General features: G+C 38.8%; 1 protein-coding gene across 1 annotated transcript in view; it reads left to right on the forward strand.

Annotated features, from left to right (window-relative positions):
• The window catches only part of SLC25A17 (solute carrier family 25 member 17), a 42,238-nt gene extending 32,748 nt beyond the window's left edge, over positions 1-9,490 (forward strand). The window contains exons 5-9 of the mRNA XM_059401940.1: positions 2,270-2,386; positions 3,500-3,645; positions 3,734-3,829; positions 6,050-6,132; positions 8,180-9,490. Coding sequence (XP_059257923.1) covers positions 2,270-2,386; positions 3,500-3,645; positions 3,734-3,829; positions 6,050-6,132; positions 8,180-8,327 — 590 coding nt within the window. The 3' untranslated portion in view covers positions 8,328-9,490. The remainder of the gene's footprint in view (positions 1-2,269; positions 2,387-3,499; positions 3,646-3,733; positions 3,830-6,049; positions 6,133-8,179) is intronic.
• Positions 9,491-18,377: the final 8,887 nt, after the last annotated feature.

Raw genomic sequence — 18,377 nt, forward strand, 5'->3', positions numbered from 1 at the left:
TGCCATGAAAAACAATTTCTTGCATTAAGTAGTAAAATGCTAGTATTCCCATCTTAGAATGAAGCAACAGCCACAGTATAGAACTGAAAGAACTTTCTACTTGGGCTAATAAATAAGCAGACAACTTTCTTTATACTTCAGTCATATCCATCGTGTGTTTGTAAAGTTGGAATCCCTCATCATGACTGTTTGTAGCTTGTTTTTCTTACATGGAATGCTGTCTTTTGCTTCATTATGTAGGTTCCAAGTTTTTCGTAAGGTTTTGGATCCTCAAATATTTGAGTATCTTTTCCCAGAACTCGTAAAATTATAGTGGTTAAAAAATACCTCTCCGTCTATTTTGGCTTAGAAGATGAACACAGTACTTAAACTTCTCAGATGAAAAGCTTCAAAATACGAATGTTCCCACAAGCACTTAGTATTATTTTCTTCTGTAAATGATACAGTACATTTTTGTATTTGAGATTGTCCTTAGAATCCTGAGTCTTTCAGCTCAAAACAAAGATATATATGAAAGCAAAATTTTGAATTATAGTTAAATCTTAAATCCAGGCTGCATTGCCTAAAGTGTTCTGTGGGTATTTACCTCTTGAATAGAGCATGAAAATAGAGCATGAAAGGAATTTTGATTTCTGAAGAGTTTGTTTAATAGACAACATGTTTCATTTGTTTAGAAAGGTGTGTGCACTTTGCCTGTCTATGTTAGCTACAGAAGTCTGTGACCTCTGTTTCTGAGCTCTCCTGTCTTCATCTGAAAAAAAAAAAAAATGCAATCATTTGCTCAGTAGCACTGTCTAGTCTGATTTTTCTTGCTCTTGATTTTTCTGTCAAATGATGTGTGCGTTGCATTCAATAGGAACACATCATAAAGTCTGAGCAAGTGGGCATGGGTTGATATCCTTCTCTCTTGACCTCTTGAGCACTGGCACTTTTTTAAAAAAATGACACTAGCAGGAATCTCTAGGTAAGGCTTTTTCAGATTATGATCAATACCTTAAGTGACAATGCATGAATATAGTTAGTCATAACTAAAGATGACTCTTTGATGTGTTATGTGATTTTAAAAATACAATAAATACAGCTCATAAAATTTTTTTATACTCTCTTTTAAGAAAGGAGTTCTCATAATGCTCTTAAGAAAGAGGTAACATTATCTTACTTTAGCAGCTATATACCACAGATGAAAAAATAGGATTTTAATCTCTTGGCTGTTTCATCAAGCTTATCTTTGGTTGGACTTCTGTTTTTTGAATGGTGTGTTTTGAGATTTCACAAAACAAAACATTCTTCCTCCTGTTGTGTTTAAATGATGTTTAGTAAAAGAAGATTTCTCTTCCTTAGGATTATGCCTCTTGGTTCTTCAAAGCCTGGCTAGAGCTGGATAGCTTGATGTGTGGTTGTTTGCTGAGTTTGTTCATTGGTTCATTTGTTCAATATTTATTTAACAAATATTTATAGAGTATATACTATGTGTCAGGCATTTTGTTACAACTCTATCTGGTATTTTTTTTAATCATTCCAGGACTGATGAGGAATATTTTAATATCTCAAGATGGTGTTAACTTGGGATCATGTGTTTTCAGAACAGAAGCACCTGGCTCATTGTATTGTTCCACTCTGAGGCAACATTGGGGGGCCAACATCCCCATCCTTAAGCTTGTAAGGATCATGATGCTTGCGAAGCTATTTCAGATGTTTTGTGATGGTTCATAACCACTGCTTGCTGCCTGCCTATCCTAATCCCCTAAGTGATGAGGAGCTCTTCTGTGAGCCTCTAGTCCCTGGTGAAGCTCTTTCAAATGACCACTTTCACCCACCTGTCACCCATTGTACCAAACCCACACTCACTTAAAACCATGTAAGCTACTTACGTGAGAGTTGCACATTCCGTGTTTTATTAGATATTGTCATGGACTTAGTATGTGATCAGTAGGCCTTATTAAAACTGTTATTTTTTTAAAAGATACTTAGAACTAGATCAAAATTGCTACTTTGGATGCTATATAAGTTGACAAAAAGATCATTTCCTTTCATAGAAATGTGGAAAGGTACTGCTGCCAGCCATTTTACTCTCAGCAAGGCTTTTGAATTGCTTCTAACAGTAGTGGCTTGTGTTCTACCCTGTCACAGAGAGACACCTTACCTCGGGTCTCCCAGTAGGTCACTGGCAGAAGTATAAATGAAACATTGGTACGTAGCTTTAACTTAAGACAGAACAGCTTACAAGGTTACATGTTGCTTTCCCTTTGTCTTCTCTTTCTTTTTAAAGGAGTGGTGAATGTGTTGCTGACAACTCCGCTCTGGGTGGTAAACACCAGACTGAAACTACAAGGGGCAAAATTTAGGAATGAAGACATTGTACCAACCAACTACAAAGGTATTATTGGTAAGTGTTTGGTGGGTGAGTTCCTATTTAAGGAGTTTCTTTTCTCTCTGTGTCTGGAATTTATTGCCACAATAATGCTGCATATCAGACGGCCTCAAATCTCCACATCTAACAGTAAGCATTTGTTTAGCTCATGTGTCTGTGGATTGACAAAGATTTGACTCATCTAGGCTGGGATCAGCCTACACATATTCTTCTCTTGGTAATGGCAAAAGCACAAGAGGACACGTCCAGTTGTAAAACCCCCAGTTTGCCTCTCGTTTGCTAACATCCTCTTGTTAGCAAAGAGGCCAAACCCGACGTCAGGAGGTAGAGAAGTATGCTGTTTGTAGAGTGTTGGTGGGAGGGGGGTCAAGATTTCTAAAGAATAATCTACACTGTTACTTTTTGCTATATTTTTAAAAAGATATTATTTATATATGACAGAGAGAGGTAGCAAGAGATAGAATACAACCATGCAGGAGCTGGAGAGGGAGAAACAGGCTCCTTACTGAGCAGAGAGCCCGATATATGTGGTTGATCCCAGGACGCTTGGATCATGACCTAAGCTGAAGGCAGATGTTTAGTGACTGAGCCACCCAGATGCCCCTACACTGTTCCTTTTAATGTTGTCTTTGGATAAAGTTATCATTAATATCTCATGACTTTTAGCATAATAATACCACGTTACCTGGTTCTCCTTTCCCATGTGTCCATCTTTGTAATGAGAATAGTGGTTTTCTTAGAAGCCATATCCTAAATAATGGATCCCAAGGTACTATCTATTGTTGTCCTGGGCTTTGCTGTGAAATACATGGGCTATAAGTTCACAATTCTCTTTAAGACAAGAGTTCTCAGTCATGGTGGTGGTGATTACTTAGGAAAACCTGACCATCTAATGCCAGATTGTCAGGAAGAATTGCCTGTAATTTAAGTTGGTTTCTCAGTAATGTGACTGTCAGTGTCTGACGATTATCAAGAAGTTACCTGATGAACATGCCCCTAGACTGTCACTGCATGAAGGAAGTTTTAATAGAACTGTTATGATTTGTGTTTTGGATACATTTGAACAAAATTCACATTGTGTTCTCCAGTTAGGGAGTTGTAATCAAAAGTCCTTGATTTCTTGCTTAGATGCTTTTCACCAGATCATTCGAGATGAAGGAATCTTGGCTTTATGGAATGGCACATTTCCTTCCTTGCTGTTGGTCTTCAATCCTGCCATCCAGTTCATGTTCTATGAAGGTTTAAAACGGCAGCTTCTAAAGAAACGAGTAAAGGTAATACCTAATTTTGAGAGCAAAAGTTAATAATCTCTGACACTCTATTATTTGGATTGATGTGGTTTGCTCTCTTTTTGCTTTCCAGCTTTCTTCTTTGGATGTGTTCATCATTGGTGCAATATCCAAAGCAATTGCTACTACAGTCACCTATCCCATGCAGACGGTACAGTCCATTCTGAGGGTGAGTGCTGGTGGTCTTCCTGCATTTAGTCAGACATTTGGAAGTACATGGTTTCTCTGTTGAAAGCAATGTTAATAAAGCAATAAAGTAGTCAGTCGGTAGGCTATACCATTTTTCCATTTGTTTGGTCATCAGTTGGTTTCCTATTCGGTTTGGAACAAAGTTTACATTTGTAATTTCTTAGGTAACATAGTATCTCAGAAAACCCAAATGTGAGAGGAGGTTCTTTAATGATTTTAGGAATGTATAAGCTTGTTTCTTTCTCATTTAAGTTGACTTGCTTAGGTTAACCCTACAAAATCAGAAGTTGATTTGTTCATTTTATTCAGGAGGAATTGATTTAGTTTTCCTGAAGTACTTTGAAATTTGTGGTTTGTTTTTTTTTTCATTCAGTTATTTATTCATCAAATTTTTTTTTTTTAAAGATTTTATTTATTTATTTGACAGAGAGAGATCACAGGTAGGTAGAGAGGCTGGCGCAGAGAGAGAGAGAGAGGGAAGCAGGCTTCCCGCTGAGCAGAGAGCCCGATGTGGGACTCGATCCCAGGAACCCGAGATCATGACCCGAGCCGAAGGCAGCGGCTCAACCCACTGAGCCACCCAGGTGCCCCCATCAAAATGTTTTTTAAACACCCACTCTGTGTGAGGAGCTGGGTATACATGGTAAGTAAATATAATCCCTGTCCTCATGGAGGTAACAGAGGAAAGAATGATAGATAAATAAGCAAAATAAATAGGTAATTATAAGTTGAGAAAAGAGCTATCATGAAGGTGAACTGTGTTCTGTAATTTGGTAGAGAGAGGCATGGCGTGGATCTTCTTAGACAGCGTGATTAAGGATTGGACTCCTCTATAAAAATCAAGACTTAAAGGAAAATAAGGACCCAGTTGTCAAAGAGCATTCTAGGTAGAGAGAACATGATATGCTAAGAGCTTGGTGATGACTGAGAACTGAACAGAGGCCACTCTGGCTGGAGAGTGGCTCAGGATGAGATTGGAAAAGTAGCAGGGAAGGCTATAAGTGAGGATTTTAGATTTTATTCTCCTCTGAGTGGGAAGGTTTTGAAAAGCTTTAAACTAGGGAGCAATGTGATTTGATTTACAATTCGAGAAGATTCTTGTAGCTGTTGTGTGGTGAATTGGTCCTAGGGCTAAGAGATAAGGGTAAGGAGTGATCAGCAAAGAATGCCATTTTCGTAATACAGGTGAGAGGTAGTAGCAATGGAGAGGAGAGATAAGATGTGGACAGATTCATGATCTATTTTGGAGAAAAAATTCAAAGTATTTATTGATAGATAAAATGGCAGTGATGGTGAAAATATCTCAGTTCAAAAAATGTATTACCTTCTGTTGAAAGTGTTTCTACTGATGTGCTTTTTTAAATTGGTATTTAATATAAGGGAATTCGGTAGCATCTAAATAAATGTATTTTGATACTTTTATAATGTAAGCATATAATTTGACGAGCTTAGGCTGCAGTGGTTCTAATTGATTAGTGTTTATCAGAACTTTCTAAAGGCCTGGAGGGTAAGCCAGACCATCAGTATCTAAATCTTCATTGTGGCCATTTTTGTTTTCTTTTGAGGTAGTTTTTTCCCTATAATTCTCTGAAGTAAAAATTTCCATGCTTGCTTCATTAAAAAATATTTCTTATTTATTTATTTATTCCTTCATTCATTCATTCAATTTATTTGAGAGAGAGAGCAGAGGGAATGGGAGAGGGGGAGGGACAAGGAGAGAATCTGAATCAGACTCTATGTTGAGCACAGAGCCTTAGACGGGGCTTGATCCCATGACCTGAGCCAAAACCAAAAGTCGAATGCCCAATCGACTGAGCCACCCAGGTGCCCTGAAAAATATTTATTTTCACTTATTTCACCAAAAAAGAGAAAATTCATGAAATCTACATAATTGGATATTTTTATTTTTTATTATTATTTTTTAAAGATTTTATTTATTTATTTGACACAGAGAGAGAGAGAGAGAGAGAAGAAACATGCACGGGGAGTGGGAGAGGGAGAAGCAGGCTCTGTGACAAGCAGGGTTTCCCAATGTGGGCCTCCATCCCAGGACCCTGGGATCATGACCTGAGCTGAAGGCAGATGCTTAACAACTAAGCCACCCAGGCACTCCTCGGATGTTTTTATTACTGTATACTATAAAACATTACTCCAACATAATTTCCTCCGCAGAAATTCATCTGTTTTTCTTCTTCCCCAGTTTGGACGTCACAGACTAAACCCAGAAAACAGAACACTGGGGAGTCTTCGGAATGTTCTTTATCTTCTTCACCAACGAGTAAAGTGAGCTTTTTTTTTTTTTTTTTAAGATTTTATTTATTTGACAGAGACAGAGACAGCGAGAGAGGGAATACAAGCAGGAGAAGTGGGAGAGAAAGAAACAGGCTTCCTGTTCAGCAGGGAGCCCGATGTGGGGCTCAATGTGGGGCTCGATCCCAGGACCCTGGGATCATGACCTGAACCTAAGGCAGAAGTTTAACAACTGAGCCACAAAGGTGTGCCATAAAGTGAGCTTTGTAGCACACTTTGAAGCTTCACATTCTGTCCCTTCAGCAGCCATCTCTGTCAGGGAGTAGCCGGATCTGCTTAACTTGCACTACTGCCTTGGCGCTGGCAGCCTAGAAACCTCTCCTTGTGTGCTGTGCTCAGACATTTCTCATTTGAGGGCAGCATTTGGGGAAGTTACGGAAAAACTTCAGGTCTTTGTAACTTAGAAATGTACAGAACTCCTTTAGAGAAGGAAGCCTCCTAGTGTAGAGACTGTTCTGCTATAGTAGTGCTGCTGTCAGTGGCATATCCTGTGAACTCTCTCGCGGATAGAAATAAACAGATATTAGAGAGTAGTAGTCATAGAAAGGGGGGTTAGGAAGAGTAACAATAATTATTGTAATGATGACAGCAGTGCTGTTGATGGTAAGAGTAGCTAACATTTTTGAGTGTTTGCTTTGTGGTAGACCCTGAGCTCGTGCTTCAAATGGGTAATCTCACTTTATCCTGACAGTGGCCCTATTTAGAGATTCACACTTTTTTACAGATTTCATTTAGAGAATCTCAGGGGTGTGAAGTAAGTCAGGGGCTTCTTTGGAAGCAAAAGCTGCTTTAACTTTATTACTGTCCCTGGATGTTGCAAGTAAATAAATTTATTATAAAACAGAATATGCTTGGGATAAAAGAAAAAATCAAAGATAAAGAACTGGCATAAAGTTAAAACTAAATGCTCACCATACCAAGTATGGGCAAGAATGTGGAGCAACCAGAACTTTGTGTGCTGCTGGTGGGAAAATAAAATGGTCCAATCATTTTGGAAAGTTTGGTATTTTCTTCAGAAGTTAAACATCCAGCTATCATAGGACCTAGCCTTTCCTCTCAAGTTATATACCCAAGAGAAATGAAATATGTCTGTGCAAAAACTTGTACACAGATGTTAATAGCAGTTTTATTTTTAAGAGTCAAAGCCTGGAAACAATACAAATGTCCCCGTCACTGGGTGAGTAGACACACAAGTGACTATCTGTCTACATAACGCATAAGAAAGGACGTACTAATACATAGAACAGCATGGGTGGATTTCAAAATAATTGTGCCAAGTGAAAGAGGTCAGACAAAAAAAAAGTTCATACCATATGATTCCACTTATATAAAATTTAGAAAATGCAAATATAGTATTCCTCCCCTCACCCAGTGTCCCTTCCCATGGTTTCAGGGATCCACTGTCAACCACAGTCTGAAAGCCCATGATCTTTCTTCTGACTTAACGTCAGAAGGTCAGTAGGACCTAACCACGTCCCAATATCTGCATTGTTCACCTCACTGCATCTCAGTTCATCCAAACTAGAGAGGGAAGACCACATTCCCATAACTTTTTTTTTTTTTTTAAGATTTTATTTATTTATTTGACAGACAGAGATCACAAGTAGGCAGAGAAGCAGACAGAGAGAGGAGGAAGCAGACTCCATGCTGCGCAGAGAGCACTATGGTGGAGCTCGATCCCAGGACCCTGGGATCATGACCTGAGCTGAAGGCAGAGGCTTTAACCCACTGAGCCACCCAGGCGCCCCTCCCATAACTTTTATTACAGTGTATTGTTATTCCATTATTAGCTATTGTTGTTAGTCTCTTCTTGTGCCTAATTTATAAGTTAGACTTTGGATAGTTCTGTATGTATAGGAAAAAAAATAGTGGGTTCAGTAATAACCACAGTTTCAAGCATCCAATCGGAACATATTCCCCTGGGAATAAGTGTTGGCTATGAGAGCCTGCTTCTTTGATGCAGGAGTTGACTTTCATGACAAAAACCTGTTATTTTTTTTTCAAACCTCTTTTCTTTCAGGCGTTTTGGAATCATGGGACTCTACAAGGGCCTTGAAGCCAAACTGCTGCAGACAGTCCTCACCGCTGCTCTTATGTTCCTGGTTTATGAGAAACTGACGGCTACTACCTTCACAGTTATGGGGCTGAAGAGTGCCCACAAGCACTGAGACACCTCACACTGCGAAGTGCCGAAAGATGCTCCAGATGGGGGGGTTCCTTCTGTGTGAAGGGAAGTGATTCTCTTTTTACTCTTGCTGTGTAGACCATGAATTTTACCATCATTGGCTGGAGAAGCATCTCAGGGTAAACATGGGATATAGCCAGCTGGACCTGTCCACAACTTAATTTTTATGATGGCTGGTTGAATTTTGTGGGGGAGGTTAGTCTAATGGTCATACCAAAAAAAAAAAAAAAAAAAAACAAATTACTGAAAACCTGAAAATGAAAGTTTGTGGGTGTTTATTGTTTTTCTTAAGGCGAATGGACTGTTGCTCTCATGTGTAATCTTTTCCAGTTAAAATCTTTCCGAAATTTACCAGCTGTTCTTTTCCTCTGAACTCTCCCCTCAGATTCTAGGGACACATTTAATATCATATAATTCTCCTCATATACTTTTGTATGTTTTTTTTTTTTTAATATTTTATTTATTTATTTGACAGAGAGAAAGATCACAAATAGGCAGAGAGACAGACAGAGAGAGAGATGAGGAGAAGCAGGCTCCCTGCTGAGCAGAGAGCCCGATGCAGGACTCGATCCCAGGCCCCTGGGATCATGACCTGAGCTGAAGGCAGAGGCTTAACCCACTGAGCCACCCAGGCGCCCCATACTTTTGTATGTTTTAATCTTGGTATTTTCCTCACTAAAAATACTGATTGTGCCGCAGGCATGACTATTTTTGTTGAGTTCTCCTCCTGCTTAAGGAAAGGCATCTTCTTTACTACATGAGCTATTTATTTTGTGGGAGAAATGAAAATGACTAATCCCAAGTGATTCTCTTATATACTATTTGTGAACATCACTTATTCATTAGTATTTGACATAATTAAAAATATTTATTTTTAATCACCCCTTGCATTACAAAAGGCTTGAAGTTTTTAATGTTCATCCATAGAAGCCCCATCAAGTCAAGCACCAATAATAAACTGTCAACACAAAAGACATTTTAAAAGTTGCCCTTTGTTCAGGTACCATATTGGGTTTACAGCCAGCTCGTAAAAATCATAGAAAAGGGAGAAGGACCAGGTACCTTGTTTAGGCTCTGGAATATTCTCTCCCTTTACAGAGTCCTGGTGGAGGCTCTCTCTTTCAAATAAACATCTGATTGAGGTTATTTCTATTTGGAAACATTTCTTACTGTCCTACTACTCAAAGTGTATGCATCAAGCAGCAGCACTGACATCACCTGGGAGCTTGCTGGGCACACTGTCCCAGACCTTTTGAATCATTGTCTGCAGTTTAACAAGATCCCCGGGTGATTCACACTCACATTCAAGTTTGAGAGACCTTAGAGCCCCTGACTCAACAGAAGCTGTGATTGGTTTCAGTGATAGAAACCAAGACAAAGATTTTTCTCAAAGGAAAGTTGGACTAATGGATCAAATAAACAGCCTCTGAGAAAACGGAGTGCCCCATGTCAACCTTTATTTTCGCCTCATAGCACGTGTGAAGGTGGTTGGACTTTTATTGTGCAGCTAGGGGTGAATTTAGGCCTCTCAAGCCACCCAAGAAGCAAACTCTGGTCATTTGAGAATAGCTCTTTGGGTTCCTGTAACTTAATTCTTGTCCCTATAACATAATGGCAGGTTTTTCATTTATAAATCTAATTCGGTTGGAGTCATAGAAAGGAACAATGAAGTCTATGGACTGCAGTATTTAGTTCAATATTGAGAGTGGAAATTTCTTTCTCTTATTTCCTCTCTGGTCCCTGTGGTAATTTCAGAATATGTAATTATTAAGCTCCTAATAATTAGAAGATGTTTGTGTTGTTCTAGAAAGCAAGAATTGGGAGGGGCTCCTAATCTGGGAGCTAGGCTGAACACTCATCCCCTATTGAAGACAGAGAATTGGCCCCAATACTACTTTTTATATTACTATAAGGTTTCTGTGTGTCTGTGGCAAGGGTTGGGTGGGAAGCACAAAACTTACTTTTTTATACAGGAGAAGAATGATCATAAAAGTGCAGTGTGTGTGCTTTTGGTTGTTTTAATTAGGCAATTCACTTTAGAAATTGAGTTTTGAGTTCAAGTTGGTATGTTAGAATAATTTCCAAGTCAAATTATATAGTTAAATGAGATGTTTATGATGTGAAAATCTGTTTGATGATTTTATGAGTGATGATTTTATGATTTTCTGATTTTATGAGTGAACAATTTAATACTGAGGTTTTATGCTCCCTGTGGAAGCTTACAGACTCACTAGTTGAAGCTAGGTAATGACTCACCCAGTTTTGGAAAACCTTTGATTAATAATAAGTTATTTGAGAAACTGAGGAGCTGAAGTGTATACTGCAGAAATGGAAATTTTTGTTTTTGATTCTTCATCCAGCTTCTCTAGAATGAGGATAAGTGCCTTTGGGGTTATATTAGTGTCACTGCAGTAGAAAATTTAATTTCTGTAAGTATTTAATCTGTGTTTTGAAGTGGACACTGATGTTTCCACCCTCATATGTTTTACAGTTAAGTTTGAAATGTAGAAGTAGGATTGATGGTAAGAACATAAGCAGTGGGAGCTAGAATCGGGGGTTTTATTCCCAGCTCGACCACTGGCTGACCAGCACATTACGTCATCTTATGCTTCAACTTTCTGATGAGTGAAGATAATACTCAGTACCCACTTGAGAGGATGTTTAAGAGATAATGATGTCAGCTAAATCCCTTTGTGATCTCCAGAGAGGGAAAATCTGAGTGAAACTTTGACCATGTCTAGGTTTATGTAGCAGTTTCTCTTCTTAAAGCTTCAACACTTTCTCATCTTAAAACTTCCATGTCTCTGTGAAGGACAAGGAACAGTGTCCCATTTAAGGTACAAGGAAGTTGAGACAGAACTATCAAATGACTTGCCTGGTTGGAACCAGGACAAGAGTTGAGTTTCCTGCAGTCAAGTGTAAGGATGGAAAGAATGGGTTCTGGAATCAGACCCAGGTTCAACTCTGGCCCCACTCCTTACCAGCTGTGAGAACAAAGCAATTACTGAACTTGTATAAAACTCAGTTTCCTCAGCTGTGAAATGGAAGTCTTGATAAATTACCAGTGATTGTGAGGATTAAAAAGATGATATACATAAATTGCTTAACACAGTGCCTGCCATGTGAGAAGATCTAGATAAACGTTAGCAACGACTTTTATCATAACATGATTATTACTGTTGAGGGGGCTAGTGGTTTGAATAGATCACACCAGTGAGTGGAAAGCACCCTAGGTTTTGAGCCAGACCTGGGTTCACATTTTCATTCTATTGCTTAAGAGCATCCTAGCCACAGACAAGCTTGCTTACCTTTCTGAATCTGTGTCTTCATCTGTCCAATGGAAATGATTACCTCACAAGGCCATAATATATGTACAGATATCTATATAAAGATATATATATCTTTAATCCTCAGAAACGCCTTGCAAGGTTATCCTTTCTTTTGGACAGATGGAGAGATATATATGTGCATCTGGCACATTACATGAAGTATATATGTGCTTAATGGTTTTTTATATTGAGCTATAGATAACATTGTATGGGTTTGGGGTATACAACATAATGATTCTATATATGTGTATATTGCAAAACGACCACCACAATAAGTCTAGTTAACATCTGTCACCAAAACATCCATCAGATAAATGCTGTTTGAACCAAGAAACTCAGGTTTTACTTTGGGGCAGCCTTTCCTCTTTCCATTTGTTTGAATTGTGACTGTTTCTTTTCTGGGAGCCTTATTGGTATATCTCCTCAAAAGAGAAGTCAAAACCATTAATTTCATGTTTTGTTCAATATACAGATTAAGCCCCCCAAATAATGATCAGTTAAACAGTAAAATACAAACTGGTTCAACAGCAGAAGGTCACTGGCTGAGTTAGTGTCTCATCCTGGCTCTCTGGAAAAGCTAAGAGAAGAGTACCTTCATGGAGCCCAGCATCACACATCTAAGGAGAGCCCTCCCTCTGGGTGGGTGAATTACTTACCTGGCAATGTTGAATGTCAGCAGGATACCAAATACATACAAAGGCTCAATTATAGGATATTTACATATGCACTAAATGTAACTGTGACTTGCAGGGTTTTTACCACCATAGGTGTGAAGGGGCCTTGGGTCCACATTGTTTATGGGGCATACGGGAGCCACTGAAAAGTATGTTCAGTGGGACATAATGACAGGAAAATAAGTTTTCCACGGACTGGACAAGAGAAGGAAAGAAAGAAAGTTACTATTTAAAGACAGAAAACGAGGGGCGTTTGGGTGGCTCAGTCTGTTAAGCGTCTGCCTTCAGCTTAGGTCATGATCCAGCAGTCCCACAACCAAGGCCCATGTCGGGCTCCCTGCTCAGCAGGGAGTCTGCTTCCCCCTCTGCCCTCCTCTTTTCTCTCTCTCTCTCTCTCTCAAACAAATAAATAAAAATCTTAAAAAAAAAAAAAAAAGGACCGAAAGTGAAAAAGAAATTACAAGATGGAAATGGGAGTTGGAGGGCTAGCACAGCCCTCAGAGAAGACATGCCCCAAAATGGGTGACAGGCACATAGACTGGGCCTCAAACTGTAGAGCCCAACCAATGAGGTCCAGTCTGTGATAAGGTAAAAAGGGAAAGAAAACCTGGTTTGGAACTAATCGTGAGAATGGGTAAGGGAACCTCCATGCATTTAGTGCCTATAAAATGCCAGGCACAAAGGATTTACATACATCTTGATAACCTTGTAGTAACTCTAAATAGATGAAGTTCATTCCTGTTCACAGATAAGTTAGGTAATGCTTAATGAGTAACTTACCTGGGTCACACACCTAGTGAACAGAGTTCAAGATTTAAAATCTAAGCTGACTCCTGAAATGTATGCACTGCCACACCACATTCCTCAGATGTCCTTAAAAGGAAGGCTTCTAAGCCAATATGTGGCTGGTTCTAGGTACTCTTTTACAACATATAGGGGCATATAAGTGAAGATGTGTAATTCTTTCTGTAATGAACTGTCTGCACCCCAATATGACACCACAAGGTTCAAGGGAAACTTGTGATCTCTGTGTCCAAGGGTGGTTCCTTGGATCTATGCTATTTCTTGTCTTAGTATCTTTGTTTATGCTCTGTGTTATATCAGGAATCTTTCCCTACTATTCCTGGTGAATCCCTACCCAGATGAGGCATCAGCTCTCCCTAGAAGCCTTTCTGGAACTCCTTTCTACTTTCTCCCCCACCCCTGAAAAACGTTTGCACTCCTATAATTTTTACATGTGTCTTGTCACTGCACCTACTACTTTGGATTTTGAATTGCAGTAGTCCATCTGTATCACTGTCTTCCCCTAGATAGAAGTTCTTTCAGGACAGGAAATAATCTTTCAAGTAGCAGAGTATCTCACTCATGGTAGGCACTCAGTCGTTGCTGACTTCCTCTAATCAAATTGATCTGTTAATTTAGAGTTTACCTGTGTTTAGGGGTCTTGATCTTGGGGTCATGAGTTTGACCCCACATTGGGTGTAGTTCACTTAAAAAATAAAAATACAAAAATAAAAAGTATACATGTTTCTTGCACTCAGGTGTTTTCTTGGTTGTTGGTTTTCAGTTTTTCAGATTTCTTTTCCTTTATTCTTTCTTTGCTTTATTTGGAGTCATCAAAATTCTCTACCTTGTGGTATCACCAAAGTCTTTTGTGTGTACTTCATCCTTTTTTTGCTTTAGTTTCTATAGAACCCATTGGCAGAGTAGATGGCCAGCCATCAAGATTCCCGATGGAGAAACTTTTATTAAATTGCAGATTCCTATTCTAGGAATAATATTTAATCCATTTATTCAAGAAATATTACCTATCATATTTAAGCACTATGCCAATTACTGGGATTATCCAGTCTCTCCCTTCATATAGCTCATTGTGCAATATGGGAGACAAACCAAAACACAACTTGGAATCCTACCACTGTTGAGTTCTGATGAGAAATGTAAGTGTTCAGGAGTTGCTTTAGGAGCATGGAGAGGCTGGGGCTGACTCCGTCTTCATCTGTGTGATCAGAAGGCAACCTATGAATTAGCAACATACCAAGAAGTGGGTAAAGGACCTTCTTGACAGAAGAAATAAATAGCATTTGCAAAGTAGAAACAGGATGATGCTTTGTACCTTGTACATTGAATTAGATCCAAACACTTCTCAACCTAGATCTTGGAGTTGAACACATGTTGGAATTGGGGAAGGGTAAAGTATCTTCAGGTCACTGAGAGCCTGCAGCAAGGGAAAAGAGGTATTCATGGCCCCCAGTTCTTGATAGTTTTGACTACAGTTACACTTGGACCTAAAGAAAGAAGATACATTCCTATACTCTATGAGTTTAAAATCTAATTTTATACATACTTTGAAAATGAGACACAACATGAACCATTTAGTTCCACCTCTATGAAGATAGGCCAGGAAGAGCAGTGTAGGGTTACTGTGAACTTCTGTTACCATATAGACTTACACTTTATCTAGATCATTATGGAAATGTTTACTTAGAAAACAATTTGGAGCCTAGTTGAAGCTAAAATCCTGAATACTTTCTTGTGCATTTGTTAGTGTGTTAAAAATTTAAAAAGCAGGGGTGCTGGGTGGCTCAGTTGGGGGAGCACGTGACTCGATCTTGGGTCATGAGTTCTCCCATGTTGGGTGTAGAGATTAATATATATATGCCATATATATGAAAGCAATGAAGACTTAAGGGGAATTTAAAAATTGAGGAAGTCTTCTGTTTTTTAATTTGCAACTAGGTGTGACATTTACAGGGTTTTTTTCCTAACACATTCATTCTCATTTTATTCTCTATTGTGAGATTTATTTAAATTAATTCTTTATTGTATAGGTGGGGAAATTCAGAAACGGATCCGGCTTAGGTCACATAGCAAAGGATTGGAAGTCAGAAATAGGAATTTAGACCTCCTGATACTCTATCCAGCAATCTTTCACTGGGTTGTACTGCTAGGAGATAACTGTATTTTCTATTTTGGTTTAAATTTTTTCTTTTATCTTTTATCTTTTCTTATAAAAATAATACATAGTCAACCTAAAAATTTCAGAAGAATGAAGAGAATAAAGCTATATTCATATAGATATATATGTGTATATGCCCATACTCCTAACGTCTAGAAATCACTGCTAATATTTTAGTATTTAGTATCTATTTTCAGACTTGTTTATATATGTATATGTATCTATATGTACACAGGGGTATGTTTAGATACAGGTTTTTTAAAAGATTTTATTTATTTGAGACAGACCACACAAGCGGGGTGAGGAACAGAGGGAGAAGGACAAGCAGACTCCATGCTGAGCAGAGCCTCACTTGGGGCTTGATCCTACATGCTGGAGATGATGACCCGAGCCGAAATCAAGAGTCAGATGCTTAGCCAACTGAGCCACTCAGATGCCCCTACATCTTTGTTTGTTTGTTTTTGTCTTTGTTTTTGTTTTTAATGAAATCAAGATATACTATGGGTAGGTTTTTTTTTTTTAATAAAATCAAATTACCTAATTTTGTAAAATTTCATCTCTAATGTCAAATATCTGCATCATAATTTTAGTTGCTTCATAGAGTTGTACTGTGTGGATGTATTCTTATTTAGTTAGGCTCCTATTAATGAGCTTTTAGGTTGTTTCCAATTTTTTTTTAATCAGTATGCTTTCTTTTTAAGATTGTATTTATTTATTTGACAAAGACACAGCGAGAGAGGGAACACAAGCAGGGGGAGTGGGAGAGGGAGAAGCAGGCTTCCTACCAAGCAGGGAGCCTGATGTGGGACTCAATCCCAGGACTCTGGGATCATGACCCGAGCCGAAGGCAGATGCTAAACAACAGAGCCACCCAGACACCCAGGTTGTTTCCAGTTTTTTTGCTTTTATAAATGATGTGATAAGATCCTTAATATATGCATCTTTCTGCCCTTTTATGATTATTTTGTTAAGAAAAATGTTTAGGGATCTAGTTACTGGGTCAAAAGGTATGCCTGCTGTGACATCATGTTATTAAATTAAAACTTTACCTATCTATTCCTTTATATTCATTGTCAATTTGGACTATATAAACACTTTATTTCTCCCTTCACCTCTGCTTTGCCAACTGCAGGAGAAATTCCATTTGGAGTATGACAGGGAAGAAGTGCTATATGCCATAGGGTATGCTTTAGATGCTTTTACTTTTAATTCTTCTATGAAGTACAGAATTAAATGAGATATATCAAAAGTTCTAGGGGAGGGTCACCTTGGTGGCTCAGTGGGTTGAGCCTCTGCCTTCGGCTCAGGTCATGGTCCCGGGGTCCTGGGATCAAGCCCTGCGTTGGGCTCTCTGCTCAGCGGGAAGCCTGCTTCCTCCTCTCTCTGCCTCCCTCCCTGCCTACTTGTGATCTCTGTCTGTCAAATAAATAAATAAAATCTTTAAAAAAAAAAGTTCTAGGGGAGTTAGAGCTGAAAATTAGATTTCTTCCAGCAGGTGGCTGAGATCACTTAAATATCACATACCAGAGTACAATAATAATAACTACCATTTATTGAGGATCTACTATACACCAGATGCCATAGTAGATGGTTTGCATATATTATCTTATTTAATCCTACAAAGATTATGTGTACTATTTTTTTGCATGACAATGTCTTGCCCATGTATTTATTTATTTATTTATTTATTTAAAAGATTTTATTTATTTTATTTGACAGACAGAGATCACAAGTAGGCAGAGAGGCAGGCAGAGAGAGAGAGGAGGAAGCAGGCTCCCTGCTGAGCAGAGAGCCCGATGCGGGGCTCGATCCCAAAACCCCGGGACCATGACCTGAGCCGAAGGCAGAGGCTTTAACCTAGTGAGCTACCCAGGCACCCCAACCCATGTATTTTTTAAAAAAATTTCTTATTATCTGTGTGAGAGAGAGAAGCACAAGCAGGGATAGAGGCAGAGGGAAAGGGAGAAGCAGACTCCCCACTGAGCAGGGAGCCTGACATGGGAATCCATCCCAGGACACCAGGATCATGACCTGAGCGAAGGCAGACGCTTAACCGACTGAGCCTTTCAGGTGCCCCAGGCCCATGAGCTTTTTAAAGTTTCTTTGACCTTTGTTTCTATGTCTATATCCTAGTCCCTGTGCCTTTGTTAGATGGCAAATTCTAGAGGGCAGGGATGTCCTATTCATCATTTTGTGAATTGCCATAAACAGGTTACATCGGGCTGAGGTCTCTATAGAAATGCCTTGTGACTGTGAAGGTTTTGAAATCAAGGACGACTTTTACAAGTTACCTGTGTTGACTTTTAATGTTTCTAGTTTTTACTTATGTGCTAGTTAGTTAATATATAGGGTAATGTTGGTTTCAGGAGTAGAATTTAGTGGCTCATCTCTTACATACATCACCCAGGGCTCATCACAAGTACCTCCTTTATCCCCATCCCCTGCACATCTCTCTCCATCAGCCTCAGTGTGTTCTCTATCGTTAAGAGTCTGTTTTATGGTTTGCCCCCCACATTCATCTATTTTGTTTCTTAAATTCCACTTATGAGTGAAATCATACGGCATTTGTTTTTTTCTGACTGACTTCATTTAGTATAACACACTCTAGTTCCATCTGCTTTGTTGACTTTTTAATTTCTAAATAAGCTCCTATTTGATAGAAAATGGCTGGGTTTTCTCTTTATTTTGCAATTACAGATACAGAAAAATCTTCAGGCCACCAGAGGGCCTTGAAGTCAGCCTTCTATATCATCCTCCTTGTAAGTCACCACTGTCAAAGATGTTTAGTGAAATTTGGTCTCAATTAAACAAAAAAATTGAAGCATTCTTAGACCTGCTTAGCAGTCTGAATAGGAACCATGGCTTGAACTTGGAGCTCTACCTGGAAACACCTTTTTTTTTTTTTTTTTTAATCTATTAAAGCAAGGGATGGAGTAGGAAGTATTTTGCTGAAATTATATTCTTCTACTTTTTCCTTTCCCCAGCCATAAGCCAACCCTTTTAATTAGTCATCCATAATTTATAATCTTCTCTTGGCCAGATACTAAAGCTGGTAGCTCTCAATATCAGTA

Source organism: Mustela nigripes, chromosome 6, assembly GCF_022355385.1.
Source record: "Mustela nigripes isolate SB6536 chromosome 6, MUSNIG.SB6536, whole genome shotgun sequence".
Lineage (NCBI taxonomy): Eukaryota > Metazoa > Chordata > Mammalia > Carnivora > Mustelidae > Mustela > Mustela nigripes.